The 20,220-nt window shown below is 26.3% G+C and overlaps 1 protein-coding gene across 2 annotated transcripts in view; it reads right to left on the bottom strand.

Annotated features, from left to right (window-relative positions):
- Positions 1–20,220, bottom strand: part of LOC136082344 (uncharacterized) — a 158,260-nt gene that overhangs the window by 31,804 nt on the left and 106,236 nt on the right. For both annotated transcript variants that reach the window (XM_065801349.1, XM_065801348.1), the window contains exons 8-10: positions 14,046–14,151; positions 11,249–11,455; positions 1,058–1,164 (exon numbers count right to left, since the gene is read on the bottom strand). In XM_065801349.1, coding sequence (XP_065657421.1) covers positions 1,058–1,164; positions 11,249–11,455; positions 14,046–14,151 — 420 coding nt within the window. The remainder of the gene's footprint in view (positions 1–1,057; positions 1,165–11,248; positions 11,456–14,045; positions 14,152–20,220) is intronic.

Raw genomic sequence — 20,220 nt, 5'->3', positions numbered from 1 at the left:
CAATTAATAAGGCCATCTATTCTTCATTATGTCTCAAAAATACAAGAAAATATTTTTTGTCATTGGAATAACCTTTTGAGCTATACCCCTGGTTACTATATTCTAAATTTTCTATTTATGAAGCAGCAGCTTGATATACTTTCATTAGCATTTCATAAGGAAACAGCAGTTTCAGTTTTTGCAACTTTATTTCATGATGTGCTCAAATTTTTAGAATCAAATAAACTCAAAATAAATAGAAAGTACAAGAAAATTAATTATGGAATCTTTACAAGTGACGAAGTTTTGGAAATGTATAAAAATAAGACAAAACGAAAAAAAAGGAAAAGAAAAAATAACAAAAGAAAAAATTCATGAAGAATGAAAATTAATGCAAAAGACGTTAAAAAAAAAAAAAAGGAAAAAGCGTAAAAAAATTCATCTGAACTTGTTGCTAAAAAGGAGCATTAATGAACAGCTAAAAATATTTAATATGTATGCTTTTAGTTGTTTTAAAAAATAAAACTCAAGTTTCTTTTAGTTTTACAAGCTCAAATACATTTAAATTTAATGTTTCTTTATAAATTTATTGCGTTTTTTTCAAAAAAGAATCTTTAGCCTCATTTTTTCAAATAACGTAAAAAATAAATTTATCTACCGCAAAAAACAGATTTCATACCGCAAAAAATATATTGGTTAAGTAACTTTGATTTTAAGTAAAAATAATAAGGTGCAATAAATATGTGATAGTAAAACGTATAATATTTTCTTTATTGCACATTTTGCTGCAAATTTCATTTGAAGAGAGTATATGAGTAAAAAGTTATAAGTAAACAAAGTTTCAAAGAAAAGAATACAGCATAAAACAAATCTTTTACCCTAAATTCCTCTTTATATTTAAAAATTACTTTAGTCTTCTCTATGTTAAAAGTAAATTATATTCCACTCTGTAATAAATGTTAAATATACTTCCCTCTAGTTATTATCGCTCTTTAGTTTATGTAAAATCTACAGTTGGACATCGTTTAGTATTTTATTATATTTCTGAAACGAAAAATTAAAAAAAAAAAATTATTACCAAACTCACGCGAGGTTGCAAAATATATTGTAAGCAGATCATACAGACCAACTCCAACAATGCAAAACAGTAAATGCAAAAGCATAGCACAAAAACAACTTTTGTTCCTAAAACAGTTTTGTTAATAATAAAAATTTATTTGCTAAATGAAGTTATATTTTGTAATAAAAATGTGTATATATGCATATATAAAGTCAATAGCTCAAAATATTGTTTTATGGTTTTATAATCTATGATTAGTTTTTTTTCTTAAGGCGCACACAATGAAAAACATTCTGTTATAATCCACTTTGCTTCTGTTTTATTTTCCATTTTAGATTTATATTTTCTCAATTTTAAATTAAAATTTCAAAATATTTCTTAAGTGCTAAATGACATAGCAATTTTTATTTAGGAAAAACAACTGATACTGAACTTAAATTTATAAAGAAACATTAAATTTAAATGTATTTGAGCTTGTAAAACTAAAAGAAACTTGAGTTTTATTTTTTAATAATTAATAATTTTCCCAAATAAATATAGAAAGCAGAAAATATTTTTAATTTTTATTATTTAACAAACACCTAAAGTTGTTTTTTTAATTATCATTTTTTATATTTAGCTCATCAAAGGGGAGTCTACTAATTACTCACACACCTCCTCAATAGAGGCGTCATCACTTCTCACTCATCACTCATACAAACAAAGCAGCTGAAAGGAGAAACAAGCTGAGTAAAGTACTACCAGGAATAAAGTGGAGTTTAAACTAACTACTGCACAACAATGATGCAAGCGTTCTTCTACTGCGCCACTATCACAATATGCGCTGAAAAATTCTGACATATTTTAAGTCACAATACAAATAAGCTAAACAAAAAAATTTTTAAGTATAAAAATAGAACTAATGTTCTAATTTCTAAAAAAATATCTGAATTCAAAATAAAGTTCTAAGTTTTAAATAAATTTCTAATTTCTAAACGTTCTTTTTTCTGAACATTCTTTAAAATCTTCAAAAAAAAAAAAAAAAAATAAAACATGAATTTATATATTTTATTATATTTTATAAATTACATATAAAAAATTAAATTTTATGTATTATTAAACCATTTACATTTTTTTAAAATAGCTGATTCAGACTTATTCAGTTTTTTAGACTATTCTTAAAGCAGTCATGATTAACAAAAAACTAAAAAATAAATAGCTTTTATATTTTGTTTACTAAATTCGTTTTAAATATAAAAATAGGAACAAACATTTTATATTTTAAGAGTCAGTAAAATGCGTTGAATTCTTATTTAAGTTCTTTTTATAAGTTGCATTTTAATGATATCTTTCTGCAAGAATATTCTGGCAGTTGGGCAACTAATCCATTATTTTTTCCAGTGGTAATGTAATAATCCAGTGGTAAAGTAATGATCATCTATAATAAACTCCAAAAGTTGTGTTCATCAAGAACTTTTTCATTATCTACAGTAATAGTTTTAATCTTGCCACTTTTTTAATGCTATCTATCCATTTTAATGCTATTTATATATAATCTAATGACGATCAAAAAACAATACCGTTTGTTATTCTTTATAAACTTTTAACCATTCAGAATGAATGTTTTGAACTCATTTTTATTTCAACATAAATAATAAAATGTAATCACTACCTATAAAATTTTAAAATACTGTCATAGTAAAAATGAGAAAATTAATTGTGAAAAATAAACCAGTATTTTTAAAAACAACATATTTTTTAATATTGACATGTTTCATAATTTTGCATTTGATTTCCAAAGATTATTTTTACAATAAAAAACTCTGGAATAATATTAAAAGCAAAAACTCTGGAAACTCTATTTTTACAACAAAAAACTCTGGAATAATATTAAAAGCAAAAGATTTTACAGAGAAATATTACGAGGCAAAAATAAACGTAATAAACCAATTACAAAATGAATCAGTACATAACCAATCACTTTAATCAAAACAAAAAATAAACTGTCATTATAATTAACTAAATAGGTTAATGTTATAATGGAAAGTTTGTTTTTTAAGTGAGGGATTTTCCTGTTTAAGATAGAGAGCTTCTTTTACTTTTAATTTCGTTTTAGTTGAAGCGGTATTCAAAATCACAATTTTATTACAATTTAGTATTTTATTACAAGTTTTTACAATTAAGGAATGTAATTAAATGTTTATATATACATGAGATTTTTTATCAGCCCCAAGGTGTTCATAAATTCTAGTTGTTAAATTTAAGGAAGTTTCTCCCATACAACTGGCATTACAGCGCTAGCTGTAATGCAAGTTACATTTTAAGAGATCTACTTGGGAAGTGGATCTCTAAAACAAAAACTATTTCATATTTTATTAGTAGCATTTTATTAGTTAATTTTTTTAGAACATTTTTGTAATATTTATTAATATTTTTATTTTATTTTTTATTTTAGTAAGATTAGAATAAGTTCCGATTAATATAAGCTTGAGGTATCAGGTAGAAACAAACGGGTTCATTTTATTATCAATTTAATTATATACAATTTAATGTCATAGTCAACAACCTTCTGAGGAAAACGATTGTTCTGTAAAGCAAAAGAATGATTGTTTATGTCCTTATTAAATCCCAGCCAAGTATTTTTGATTTTATATGTTTGATTAATCAAACAATACATAAGATCAAATTTGTAGCTAGAGAAAATGAAACTAAAACAATTTGTAACAGATCTTTATAAGTTTTTTTATGATAAACTGATATCAAAAAGGATTTTTTAATAATTAAATCTTAAAAATTGGATTTTTAAAAAGTACATCTAAAAAGGTAATCTAATTTTCTCGTTTTTTTCCGCTGTAAATTTTTATGGTGTTTATTAGGATCATATAAAATTCTTAGTCTTTATAATCAGAATTCATTTTATTTAATTCTGAATTTTAGTTAATTTATTATTTTTTCTTTATACCTAACTAAAATACAACAATTCAAAACCTCAAACTAAAAGTGAGCTATCCCATCTGGCAAACAATTACGCATAGAAATACACACCATATGATAGTTGTCTAAGAAAATATAAAATATTATAAAAACTTCGAAAAAATGAGAACATCATTATCACATAACCAGTCAGAGAAAATGATTTATTCTTTTAAAATAAAATTAACTAAATGAAATCTTCACATATTATTATAATTAATAAGGCTAAGTGGTAAGAAATAAAAGAGAACCCTATTATAAAAAAAAAAAAGAGAACTATCTTTACAAGGGTATCTTTGAAAACTTGATAAAGTGATATATTTTGAAAAATAAATTTACAATGTAGGATCCCAAGCAGCAAAAATTTATGCGTCACCTAAGATGCACAAACTTAGTAAAGATAATTCTTTTCCAACTTTTGGAGCCATAATATCAACAATTGGAGCATACAACTTCAACCTTGCCAAACATTATTCTCATTTATTGTCTCCACATATACCGAAACAATTTTGCATTTCAGTTTAAATTTCTCATTTTAATTTGTTGAAGAGTTGAAGCAAAGTAATCTAAATAATAAATTTATTATTTCTTATGATGTTGAAAGTTTATTTTCAAACATACTACTTAAGAAAACCATCAACATTGCAACTGATTTATTCTTTAAAGATATTTATCTTTAAAAAATAAACCAGTTGCTATATTGATGGTTTTATATAAAACTTGCTTAAAACAATTTTCTAAAACTCAGTTTAAGGAACTACTACAGATTTCAACATCTGGTTCCCATTTTCTATTTGACGGATAATATTACAATCAAACACATGGTGTTGCAATGGATTCTCCTTCAGCGCCCATCTTAGCTAATACTTTTATCAGATTTCATGAACAAACTTAGCTAATACTTTTATCAGGTTTCATGAACAAACTTAGGGTAATATCTGTCCCTCTTTTAAAACATTTATTTATAAACGGTATGTGGATGACATAATTGCTATCTTTAATTCTAAAAATGAAGCCCAAAAACTTTATATCAAAAATACTTGTTAGGTAATAAACCATCTTAATGAACAACAAAAAATTTGAAATTTATGGTGGAAAAGAAAGCCTTGGCACTGATAAAAAATCTCTTATATAACAACATATAAATACATCCATTAACTGTAAAAACCTGCAAAAATGTAATTCATTTGAGATTTTGAATCAACTGCTTCAACTAAACATAAATTAAAAGTAAAAGAAGTGCTCCACTTTAAATAGGAAAATCCCTCACTTAACAAACTAACTTTTCATTCAACATTTATCTAATTAAATAAACAATAAAGACAAACTAAGAAAAGGTTATATTGACTGGTTATTGACTGATTAATTTTGTTATTATTTTATTTGTTTCTTACATATAATTTTTGTCTGTTAACATTTTTCGGTAAAGTCTTCTGTTTTTAATATTTATTCAAGAGTTTTTTTTTTTGTGAAAATAATCTTTAGAAATCTAATGCAAAGATATGAAATATGTCAATATTAAAAAAATATTGTTTTATTTTCAAATATGCTTACTTACTTAATGCTATTACAGTATTACAAAAATAAAATAAATTGTTTAATAAAAATAATCGTTCCATATTTGTGAGATCAGAAATTCCTTTGATGTGTTAATTTGCCACAACAAATTTTCTAAAAGCATAATTCTAACTAAGGTTATCCTCTGTCCATTCACCTTCACTTTAATGGATTCTAGTTTATAAAAAGCCATTTTAAGGTATTAAACTAAAAAAGACACAATTTTTTTGAAGTCACGCTCTTTGCGTGAATTTGATGTAAATATGGGGAAAATTTTCTACTAAAGAACTTAAAAAAATTGATCCATTCCACCCTATATTGTTTCTCCGTTCCTTCACTGATGTTCGACTTTAAAGTTAAACTATTATAATTTTCAGAGTTATGTACTTATTTTGTTTTAGTTTCAGTTTTTTAATTGAATTAGTGTGATACAATTACAACAAGTGGTCTAAATTTTAGACTTCTAGTCCACCACAAAACATTTAGACTATTACACCATGTACATTTTTTTCCACAAGCTTGTTAATATAGTAACACCATATAGCTAACAATATGTAAAAATATGTATTGATCTACTTGTGACAGTTGAAGTTATTTGAAAGCCTCTGGGAATGTTAATCATTTAAAGATCTTTTGTTTCTTGAAAGAACTGACTAACATCATTACCATTTTTATCTCAAATTTTATCATGATAATCGAGTCCATCAATCTACAATTCTTGCATAACAATTTTAATATAAATGATGTAGAGTGATAAAAAACCAGACAGATTGAATATTGTTGCCATTTTTTTTTATCAAAAGTTTTTTTTTGTATAAATCAGGTTCAGCATTCCAACTCTAAGAGTTTTCCCTGAAGGTGGTTCTCCAGAATCTAAACTTATATGCTCAGCACGGGATTACTTTAAGAACTTCAATTGAGTTTGAAAGCCATTTTTATTCATACATTCCAACTGAATGCCATTACTATGACATTCAGCGGGAATGTATGCATAAAAATAAGTTTTCTGTACAACTGAGTTATTTATGTTTATTAACCTCTGAATTCACTGTTTCATCTATAAAAGTTGCTTTAACAGCTTTCAAAGCCAAAGGCTATTTATTTACATTTTTTTTTGACATGTTATTTTTTACAAATTGAGCATCAAATGGCAATGAGTTGATATCGTATACTAGTAATTAAATTAAAATACATCAGACTCTCCAGTTATATTTTTATTTTGCTATCAAACTTATTGGTAACTTCTTTTTTATGTATTCCAATTCTTAAATACATTTTTGCTATATCCACAAGCCAGATGAAATAGGTATTATCAAAATTATTGTAAAACTTTTACAAAACTTTGCTGTAGTTTAGGTCCTTGATAAATTTAAACATAAATAAAATATCTTTAGTAGATTTACAATTGTATGTTGCAGACTAGAGTATCTCAAAAATTTTTGTTTTGAAGTTTAACGTGTGAAAAAGTAAAATCGTTATTATTATGTGCAGGTAGCTTGAGTGAAACTTTCAGCTCTTAAAGTCGACTATAAGGTAAAAAAGGTGTTATAAGTAATACCTATGAACTATTGTATAAAAGGCTTTATTTTGTGATTTTATAAAAAGCAGTTAAACTCAATGTGCTTCCACAACTAGTGCAACAGTTTTAACTTTAAAGCGGCTAAAGAACTTGAGCGGTTAGTTTAAAAATCCTTATTGATATTAAGCTTAATATTACCAAGTAAATTAGTTTACATTTCAAACAATGGTTCAAAAAAAAAAAAAAAAAAAAGATAGAAACCAATACCACTGCTCCTTTTAAGGGAAAGTGGAAAACTTATGGTATTAACTTAAGGGAATGATTTTGACAACACTTTCACACTTAAAAATCAGCAAATCAGAAATAAGATTAAAGTAAGATTAAAAAGTATGAGATGTTTTTGAGTTATTAACAATTATAAAGCGCTAAATTTCATCATGTTTAACCAATAATATTTTTAAATTCAGCTCAAAGACTTTTATTAGTCACTTTTCAAAGTTTTTCATATGGCTTAATGCCATTGTACAATTATAATGTAATTATAATCCAATTATAGTTATAATCTAAGTCTATTTTTTTCTGTGGTAATCCAAGCTTACATCTTCCATTTTCCATCTAAAATTCAAGAATGTAACGTCATCGAAGCTTGTTATTTTTTTTGGTAATTACATATCTTAATCTCCTACATTTAATTTCTCAAAACTTTTTTATTGGGTTGTTTTCATTTTTAATGTCTTTTTTAATTAGCACTTACGTGGTGAAATGGGTTTTAAGAAATCTGATAAAACCACAAATATATATCTATCCAAGTAGTGTTATTTGGGGAACTGGCTCATAAAATCCAATTTTAACTTCCTTAAATGCACGATACAGCTTAGAATGATCCACACCGGTTAGAAAAATGAATTTTGGTTTTTGTCAAATGTTTTGTATATCAATGTTTAACAGATGTCTCAACCTTTTTGACACTATTGTCCAACTAACTGCTTTGAAGTTTCGTTGTTTAGTGTATATATTTCTAATTTAAGAATTTTTATCTAATGATGTAAGCTGGATTTCCAAGTGTTTTATACAAATCAATTTGCTAATCATGCTGACAATAAAATCTTCTGTGATAAATAAGGAGATACATGAGAATTAAAATGCGATCTTGTACTTCCAATAACTATTAATTAGAGCCAAAAATACGGAGGGAAGGAGGATGAGGAGGGAGGGGAAGGAGGGGGCCGGGGTACATGCTCTCCCACTTTTTTGTAAAAGATTTTTTTTTAAAGAAAATTCTAGATATAGAGAACTGTTTTTGAAAATTGACGATTTTGCCTCTCCAATTTGAAAACCGTGTCGTCGGGCACAATTTTTTTTATTTCTATTACGAAGAATAATAGTACCATTTGAAGAAATATGCAGTTTGTTACATGTTTTGAATGTAATTGGATGTTAGACGTATGAGAGTTTTCAATTAACATGTTCTTTTTTTTGGGTTCATCAGAAGTCCGACTAATCATTAACTTTGACATCTTTTTTTTTGTAAAGAAAATGATTGTGTTTAGCTGAACAGTCATTAATTCAACTACCTCTCATGTTTCTGCATTCATTTGGTAGATTTTTTAAGTTGAAGCATCTAAAGCAGATTTTATTTTTCTATGCTCTCTCACTTTTCATTATCACTTCATCATTCTTAAACAAGTTAATCCCTAAATGTTGGGTACTCTTATATTCTGTTATCATTATAACATGAGCTTGGTCAAAACATGTATTGAATGAAGCTTTCAAATTTTGCAATTATTTTTTCTCAGTATTGCAGTCACGGTATAAAGACGCTTCTTATTTGTTTACATAGAATATGTTCAGTTATTGTATTCTTTTTTGAAACATCTGTTTCATTTTTTTATTTTAAGCCTGTTGTTAGTAAACTTGACTCAACTAATGTGGACATTATCATTTCTTCTTCATTATCATAAGACTCGTTATTGAGTAATCAACCATCGTTTACACTTTTGAATTTCCGTTACCAGTTTAGATTCTTGACTCATATATTGTTTTAAGCTAGATTTGTTAGCTTCGTTATAAAATATCTCTCAATTTACACGTTCTGCATATTTATTATTTACTCTTTCAATTTTTTCATTAAGTTTACCTAAAACTCAGTTGAGTCCAAAAGTTCGTACTTGATTGGCAATTCAATCACCATCTTTATAACTTCTTGTTGTGTCTTTTTTAGTTAGTTATTTAATTTACATAACTATTTTTTACACAGGGTTTTCTTGTTTTCAAGACACATAAAGCTTTGATGTTTAGTTTGCGTGAACAGAAAATTTAATTTACCTTTTCCTTCTTTAATGCCAAAACTTCATTTTGCACAATTAATTAACCTTTAGTTTGATAACATGAATTAATTTTTCTTTTACTATTTTCACTGAATAAACAAACTATCCTCTGCTATTAATTATAATAATGGCAATCAAAAAATAACACCACTTGTGTCTAATACTATAAAACATTTACCCGTTTGAAACAAATGTTTTTTACTAACTTTAATTCCAATGACGATAGTAAAATGTCAACTCTATTTATATAGCTTTTTAAGATCGCCAAAGTAAAAAAAAAAAAATTAAATGATGAAGCATAAGTTGTTTTATAATAAAAACTGTCCCATAACCATGAACAAAAGCCAAAACCATTAAATTTTTTTAAATAATTTTAATTGCCAAAACTAATTATTTTAAACACTAATTAAAACTATTGTCTAATCTGATCAGTGCATCTAACTTTACCTCTTATTTTCTTGTTCTTAAGTACCATTACATCATATTCAATTTTCTTTATGTAATTACTATCAAAATGTAGGGACAGTATTCCATGTTTAACTATAATAAATCACAAATAGTTAAGCGGCATTGTTAGATATATAATTGTTCTACACATTGATTTTAAGTCTTTTACGGTTTTAATTTTTGAATGCTGTGAGATAAGACTATGAAAATTAAAGTTTATCTATAAATATAAGTCTAGTTAAAAATAGTACAAAAAAAATTTTATCAACTTATTGTCCCCTGTGTTTGGGGTGGGGAGGTGGATAAAATTGAAGGGTGTTTTTGTTCCGACCCTCCAATCATTGCAATTTTTTGCAAAGCATCGTTATTTGACTTAAGTATAAACATACAAATGTTTACTTTTAAATTGTTGTTTTATTTAAAACAACAACTTAAAAGTATATTTCAAACTTTATTTGTATATATATATATATATATATATATATATATATATATATATATATATATATATATATATATATATATATACATATATATATATATATATATATATATATATATATATATATATATATATATATATATATGTATATATATATATATACATATATATATATATATACATATATACATATATTTATATATGTATATATATATATATATATATATATACATATATATATATATATATATATATATATATATATATATATATATATATTTGAATATATACATATATATATATATATATATATATATATATATATATATATATATATACATATATGTATATATGTTTATATATATAATACATTATATATATATATATATACATATATATATATATATTATTGCATTATATATGTATATACATATATATATATATATATTTATTTATTTAAATATATATTTATTTGAATATATACATATATATATATATATATATACATATATGTATATATGTATATATATATATATATATATATATTACATTTTATATATATATATACATATATATATATATTATTACATTATATATATATACATATATATATATATATATATATATATATATATATATATATATATATATATATATATATATATATATATATTACATTATATATATATACATATATATATATATTACATTGTATATATATATACATATATGTATATATATATATATATATATATATATATATATATATATATATATATATATATATATATATATATATATATATATATATATATTTAAATATATACATTTAAACTGAAAAGTAACTTCCGCTTTAAATAGAAAAAATGTAAACTCTCACTAACTTTTAAATAAATAAATAAATCAAAATAAAGTATTTAAATTTAAGATATAAAAAGTATTTTCAAAAATAAATATCATCTTACATGAGAGGTTGAATAAAACTTAAAGTAACTAATCTTTTCTTGATTCTAAGAAAAAAATTATCTTTAACGGGAATGAGTTTAGTTACTTCAGGTGAAATTGAGTCCTTTACAAGATTTTCTTCGTATGAAATATTCAAATACTGGTTTCCACCTAACAGATATGAGTTTTCATTGTAAACAACATCAACAGGTCTCACATTTTGCTTTCTAAAATCCAAAAACCAAAAACTTTTATAATAATAAATACAACTCATAACTACACCATAACATATATTATAAATTCAAACAAAAATATAGTATAAAAAAATGGTAAATTATGTGATTAACATAATTAATACAATACATTATATTATAACTCCTATAGATAAGATAGATATTATCTAAATGTATTACAGATATATTTCTGTACTGACAATTGTTATAGCATCAGATCATAAACCAATTCTGGTCTTTCTTTCTTGCTCATTTAAAAGCACATCTGAAATAAAAAAAGACAAATCTTATCCTAAATTGTCTAGTAGTATTACTAAATGACAGATTTGTAATAGTAAGTTCTAAGCCCTTTATCAAAAAAGTTTAAACATCTTATGTATAAACTTTATAAATGTATACATGTACCATTTAATTCGTTTATAAATGTCATTGAAGATACCTTTATACACCCTATAAAGCAGCCATTATATAGAAATACTTTATAATGACCTCATGAATTGTATTTAATCTGTTGTGGCTGACACTATACCACGGAATGAGAGCAACGAAATAAACTCAGAATATAAAACTCCTGGTTGGAATAATGTTGTCAAAGACAAACATGATATTTTTAGAGAAGCTCTGCTATACTGTAAAACGCATAATGAGCAAATAAAAGCTTATAAGTGTGCAGAAAAATTTTGTAATACTAATCCAAAAAAGTTTTGGAGTAGTAAAATCATATCAGTAAAAAAAAGCTGTAAGCCACGATGCTAGTTGCTAGTGTTAGACAAGCTGCTTGAGAAAATGATAAAGCTAATGTGAGGAGAGAACACTTTCAAAGCAATGAATAACTCAATAAAAAATACTAAATACAAAAGTCCACTTTGCTAAAACAATGTAGCTTCCTAAGTTAGAGTATGTAGATATTAACATGAGTATGGTGATATTAAATGTCAAAAAAGTAGCTCGTCCTGAGTTTATGTATGGAGGTTTTTATATATGGTGGAAATTGATTACATCTTCTAATAAGTATGTTTTTTAATTTCTGTTTGAGACATAGGCATTTATATAACCATCGAAGTTCTCTGAATCCTCTTTTATTCCTTCGGTGAAGTGCAAAGTGGCCAACCTAACTGATGCGAACATTTACAGGGTGGTTGTAGTATCCCCAGCTTTATCAATAATGTTTAAAATTATTTTGTTACAAAGAAAAATATATCAGACAATTATAATGATTTTTTGTTTGGCACAGAAGCATCCCACAAGTTATTTTATATAAAGGATGCTATCTACTACTACATCTCTAGAGGTAGTCATTAGAGATGCTACTTTTTGTAAATTTTGGTATCTCCAGTTTCCAATATAAAAAACAGATGAACTATGGTTTGGAAGAAACTAAAAAGTCATTGGTTTAATTTAATTTTTGAAAAAGGTCACCCACATGACCTATGATTACACACTGGCTCCATATATCAGCGAATTTTTTTTTTCTTTAAAAGTATATCAACCTGGGTCTCAAAAGAACCAGAACTTTATAGTGATTTCAAAATTCATAATTTTTTACTACTAAAACATTAAAAAAAAAATGAATATTGCTAACAAAATGTCATAAAAAACAACCTTTTCAATTTTTAGATAAAAATTGTCGTTTTTTGTATCTAAAATTTAAGGAATTCATTTTTGTTTGAAACCATTATTATTTCTAAAATCTCTATGAAATTCTGGTTCTATTGAGATGTGTGTTTTAGTATAGGAAATGGTGTATGAAAAGGTGATATTTTATCACCATTACTGTTTAGGTTTTACATTAGTAACTTGGTATAAAAAATATGAAATATGCATTTTGGATAAAATCTAGGAGGGATTTTTCTAAATATTTTTGCTTATGCTAATGACATAGAACTTAAAATAAATCTAATTCTCTCTCTGCAAAAACTATTGAATGCATTAAAGTACTTATTAATTATTATGTCTTTTAACATTTAGAAGAGAGTTTATATGGTTTTTAACTCAACGCAAAAATCTAAAATTCCCTCTTTTTCATTTTCAAAAGTGAGTGTAGCAGGTTTAGTACCTTGTTCATATTGTGAACATGATTAATCAGATAATATGAATATAAATTAAAAAAAAATCTATTAACTTGAAGAGATATGTTGATAAGGAACTTTAACAGGTGTTCAAGCCTTGTTAAAAGGAAACTATTCTAATCACATGTCATATGCCTATATAATGCTTCCCTGCGGAACAGTTTTAACACCAGAAGATTGTCATACCTACAATACTGATACAACAAGTTCACAAAAATGTATTTTGAATTTAAAAAATATTGAAACCTCACTCGGGTTTTTTTTTATAATAACTTCACTGAAGTTTATATAAAAAAAAAAAGTTAGAAAGTTCACTGTTAATTTGGTTAACAAAATATTAGAACTGTCCGAACGATGGATTGTATATATATACATTTAAAATCTACAAATTATTTGAAAAAAACTAAATTTAAGCATTAAATTTAAAAAAATAGTTAAAAGTATATTAACAATAATGAATCAAAAATATCTAAAAAATTATTTAAAAATTACAGATAATGATAATATAATCTTACCTGTTGCAAGATGGAAGATATTTTACAATCAAAGAAGTAGATACAACCATGCACAATGAAATTATTAAATTAGGTAAAAATACTTCGTACTTCCCAAAAAAACCATCTGTAAAAAAAAAAAAATTCTGTTTAAAAAATGGTTCAGTAAATGAAATTAATTGTAAAGCTAAAACAATTTGTTTAAAATAAAACATAATTTTTTTAGTTTCAAACTAACTATTGAAATGACAGGAAAAAAAAAAAAGATTTCATTTGAATTAAAGTTGAAATAAAGCATTGCTTAAATCAAGAAATCATGTCAACACACAAAGTAAATTTTATTACTATTTCAGAATACATGACCACTATATGCGATGATAGCTTTACAATAATAAAATCAAAATCAATAAATAGAGAATAGATTTAAATAAAAATATTAGTTATCATCACTTTATGTTTCAATCATTTTTTTAAGAACGTTATCATATCTTTAGTTTTCGATGTGTTTTCGTATCATCAAATACCAATTGGTTTAGCAATTCCATAATTATTTTTAAGCTCAGATAGTTAGCAATTTCAAGGAAATCATCTACACTTAAATAATACGAATCTTTAAACTGTTGTGTGAAACACTAATTGATACTTTTTCCACTTAGTTAACAAGTCTCTCTTAATTATAGTTAGAAAAATGAACAGGTAAGAGTGGCCTAGCGTTTTTTGCACCAACATTTGTAACAAAGATTTAATAATAATTTTATTTAATATTGCTTCAACTTACAAAGACATAGGAATTAAGATAAAATTTACAATGTGCATACTATAACTTTTTACAGTCAACTCTCTATCTCAAATACTTGATATCTTGAACATTATTTACGGTCCCATGGAAATAACGTACTCGTTTAAGCTAAAATCCTCTCGATATATCGAACCTTAATATCTCGAACTTTTAGGTATTTAGAACAATATTTTTGGTCCTAATGGGCAAATTTTCTTTTATAACGAGCTTTTCAACATTTTTTTAAGAAATATTATGATAACATTTGAATTTTTAAAATTACAATTTTTGAAAAGTATTGCTATGAAATTTTTCAAAACTCGATATCAAAATTTTTTTTATTAATCGAATTTCTCAAAAGTATTTTTTTTTCAAAAACTAATTTTTAATGCGATGACATTCCGCTCGTTAAACAAAAGCTTAAAATAAACAAATCTATAATAGAAAAATGCAAGGCATTAAAATGGAACGAAAATACACTTACAATATTTCTTTAGAATTACAGGCTTAAAAATATTTTCAATGCTGATGAGTTTGGACTATTTTACTAGTGCCTACCAAACAAAACGTACCATTTACCAAGAGAAAAATATTTAGGGGAAAAAAATAGTAAAGTCAGATTTACAGGCATGGCAGCAAGGAGTGCAACAGGAGAAAATTTGCCTATGTTTTTATTTAAAGATCCAAAACCCACGATGTTTTAAGCACAATAAATTGACTTGCACATATAAAAGTTAGTTTAAATTTGGATTACCAGACACCTTTTTATAGAATGGGTAAAGAAGCTTGTCTCTTTTTGTGCTCAAGACAAGGAAGTAGCACTTCTTGGGGATAATTGTACTGCGAATCCACAAATTAAAGGGCTGAGCAACATCAAACAAATATTTCTTCCACCTAATACCACATCTGTCCTTCAGCCCATGGATCAAGGTATAATACGAAGTTTTAAAGCTCACTGTTGACACAAAATTATGCGTTTGTGTATCAAGATAATAATGTCAATAATAATGAACCCCTGCCGTAAACTTCAATACTTCAACCAATGAAAGATCTTGTTTCTCCATGGAATGCTGTGTCAAAGGAGACTGTCATCAACTGCTTTAAAAAAGCTGGTATCAACAAAACAAAAAAAGTATTGTAGAAGTTGCTGATGATCACCCTTTTAAATAATTGTCAAAAGTACTTGACTGTTTGCGAGAGTTTGATCATAAAGTTGTCCAAGAAAATCTCTCAGCAGAATCTTACATTGGTTTAGATTGCAATGCATTAATCACCGGTTAACATGCTACTAATGATGAAATCATTGCTCGGAGTTTGAAAACAACGATAATGAAGATGAAGATAGCATTGACGAAGGTATTGACACCGTAGATTAGCCATGCTCATCTGATGTTTAATTAGAAAATGCTTTTAAAACACTTCAAAATGCTTTGCTATACAGCTCAAAGAATAGAAATAAAATACAATCCCTTGCACTAAAACTTAAAGATTTAATGAAGATGGAAAAGTTGGATAATTTAAAGCAATACCAGATAACAGATTTTTGTTATTAATAATTTTTATCAGAAAAATAACTTATTTTATAATGATATTATGGTGATTTTACTTATTTTTCACCTCTTTCTTGATATCTTGAACTCTCGATATATTGAAATTTTTTCCCGGTCCCATTAGTTCGAGATATTGAGAATTGACTGTATCTAATTTATTAATCATTTCTGCTTAAGAAACCATTCGAATAAACTTGCCCAATGTTTCAATTGTAACAGCATAATTGTTCAATAAAAAGAACTGTCATGACGGATTTATTTGGTTTGAGCAAATATTGGATAATTTGATGAGCAAATGTGTCTAGTTGAGCAATTACATCTAAAACCAAATTGTAATGACAGGACTGTATAACGTTTATATATATATATATATATATATATATATATATATATATATATATATATATATATATATATATATATATATATATATATATATATATATATATATACATATAATAAAAAGAACTGTCATGACGGATTTATTTGGTTTGAGCAAATATTGGATAATTTGATGAGCAAATATGTCTAGTTGAGCAATTACATCTAAAACCAAATTGTAATGACAGGACTGTATAACGTTTATATATATATATATATATATATATATATATATATATATATATATATATATATACATATATATATATATATATATATATATATATATATATATATATATATATATATATATATATATATATATATGTATATATATATATATATGTATATATATATATATATATATATATATATATATATATATATATATTTATATATATATATATATATATATATGTATATATATATATATAATATATATATATATATATATATATATATATATATATATATATATATATACGTATATATAAACTAGAATGTTTTAAAAAAGATAAGCCAGAGTTTCTGAAATTTTTAAAGCATACATATTAGATACTCTTGCAAGGTACTTTAATAATTTTTAGGAAATAGAACAGTTTTACCTATATTGAAAGTATTTGGTAAGTTAGACAAAGCTCTATCGTTAGTTATTGCTTTCAAAAATTCTTATACAACTTGAACCAATTTTAAACAAAAGCAGTATTTTGGCATTTGTTAGTCATTTTAGCCAAATCAATTAACTAGATATTCTTTAAAATTTCATTTAATCAATAACAGTGATAATGATTTGGTTGACTGAAAACTAAGTTTAATGATAAATAAAAAATAAAAAAAATGGCTTGGCTAAACCACAAACAAAACACACACTCATAAAAAGCTAGCTTTGGTAATTAATTTTTTTTTTTTAAACATCTTCGCTTCCAATAAGGCTGCTAGCAACCACTGATTAATGTTGGAAGTTAATAAAAGAGAAAAGATGAAAATTGTAGAGCAAGATAACGATTGATGGACGACATAAAGGATTGAAAATTATATGAATCTGAAAAGCAGAATGAAGGAAGCGAATTCCAAAGAACTGATGTTTGAGGTAAAAATAGACAAATAAGAGTTTTTAGAGCACGTAGGAAAAGTTACAAAAAAAGATGAGACTTAATTGAATGACGAGGAACACGAGAATGAATTTTAGTAGATGGCACAGAATATGCTAGCTCTTTGGAGCATTGCCCATTATAGTATATGTAGAAAAGAGAAAAAGAAGCAACATTACGACGATATGATAATGGTTGGAGGTTGACTGCAAGAGCAGGTCCAACTATGTTTACAATGCGTTTTTGCACCTTGTCTAAAAGGGGAAGAGCATCATTAGAAGATCCGCCCTAGATATGGCAACAGTATTCCATACAAGGCCGGAATTGAGATTTATGGAGATAGAGAATAGAATCCAAAGTAAGAAAGTGTCGAGCTCGATAAAGAGATGCAACCATAGCAGATGCTAATTTTGCAACACATTTAGTATATGGTTTCCAAGAAAGATCGGAAGTAAGAGTTAATCCTAGAAGATGAAGAGTAGATGACTCATCGAGTACACCACCATTTATAAATATCGGAAGATTTAAATTATTGCGAATAAGTTTGGCTGAAAAAAATTAGGTTTTATCTGTATTGAAGTTCAACAGCCAATTTGAGCTTCATGCTGCAGCGGACGTGAGATCCTTTTCAAGCTTCTTATCACGACAGCAAAAAATGATAGTATCATCAGCAAACAATGCCATCTTAGATGCAAGAATATCTGGAAGATCATTAATGTAAATTAAAAAGAGTATAGGGCCAAGCAGAGTATCTTGAGGACTTCCCCTGAAGTTAATGAATAAGAAGAAGAGTGCTGTACATGGAGGACAACTTTTATACTACGATTGGAAAGGAAGGATTCAATAATCTTAAAGATGTTGCCAGATACACCAATAAAAGAAAGCTTATGGAGAAGACCTGCGTGCCAAACTTTATCAAAAGCATTTGAAATGTCAAGAGCGATGGCCTTAACCTTTCCACCTTTATCTACAATAAAACCTATCGGTTATTACTGTTAGCAAATCAGCAGTAGAACGAGAAGATCAAAATCCATGTTGGTGGTCAGAAAGTAAATTATTAAATTCAAGATGAGAAACTAAGTGTTTGTTAGTTAAAGATTCAAAAGCCTTGGTTATGATAGGAAAAAGACTAATGGGACGGTAGTTAGACGAAACAGATAGCTCTCCAGAATTTTTGAAGATAGGGATAACAAATGCCACTTTCCAGCAGGCTGGAAAGCTAGACTCTGTTGAACACTTGTTGAATAGTTTTAAGAGCATAGACGAAAGCTCCGGAGAACACTTCTGCAAGACAATAACAGATATGTTGTCTGGGCCACAAGCTGTAGAAGAGTCTAGGTAGGAAATCACTTTAGATACAGAAGCTGGAGTGATACGAATGTCAAGCAATGGATCAACCTGTTATACTGCTATATCAGGTAGAACGCAACTATTGTAATCAAGAGATGATATTGATGAAAAGTTTTTAGCAAACAATTCAGCTTTTTCTTTAGGTGACAAAATCTGAACCATACAAGAGAGGTGGAATTAAAGATTTGCCCTCATTAATAATACTATTAAAGATTCTCTGGAAACCACGAGAGCCTCATTTTTGAGATGAGATACAAAATTTCATGACCTAAGAATAGCGGGCATTGGCGTAAGACAAAACATTTTTACAATGGTTTTGTAGCATTAATAAACAGAAGTCTGTTTTCTGGAGAATTGTTTTGCTGATAGATATGGAAGTAACGGTTTCGATTGCCAATCTCAGTAGCAAAGTGTGAGGAAAACCATGGAGGAGAGTGAGGCTTGACCTACAATTGTCGAGAGTGAACAAAAGATTCCATGCCAGCCTGAATCCACAAAGTTATGTAAGAAGCACAATTGTCGTCAGAAAGACGAAAGATTTCTACCCAAGGGCCATCACGCAGAAAATCACGGAAAGAGTCCCAGTCAGCTTTAAGGTAGCTGTAAGAGGTACGATAATAGAGGGATTCAGGTGATGAATAATAATGAGGTAATAATTTTAGAGAGATCAAACTGTGATCAGAAGCACCCAAGGGTGAATGTGGAGAAACTGAGCACTGAATAAGATCAGAAACAAGACATAAGTCAAGTAGAGAAGGAAAATAATTCGGGTTGTCTGGAAAGCGAGTTGGAAAGTTGACTATTTGAGTTAGGGATTAATAAAGGCAAAAGTTGTGGGCTTTAATACATGCAGAATCAATGACACTAGTGCCAAGCCATTCAGTGTGATGAGCTTTAAAGTCACCAACAAAAACAATATAAGCTAATGGATAAAGAGAGAGGGCTTGGTCAATTTGATCAGAAATAATATAAAAAAGAGTGCAGTCTTGAGATGAAGGAGAGCAATATAGAACAAAGAGAAAGGCGATATAATGAAGTGGTGCTAA

This window comes from Hydra vulgaris, chromosome 07 (assembly GCF_038396675.1).
Source record: "Hydra vulgaris chromosome 07, alternate assembly HydraT2T_AEP".
In the NCBI taxonomy this organism is placed as follows: domain Eukaryota; kingdom Metazoa; phylum Cnidaria; class Hydrozoa; order Anthoathecata; family Hydridae; genus Hydra; species Hydra vulgaris.
This window is presented reverse-complemented; position numbering and strand designations above follow the sequence as displayed.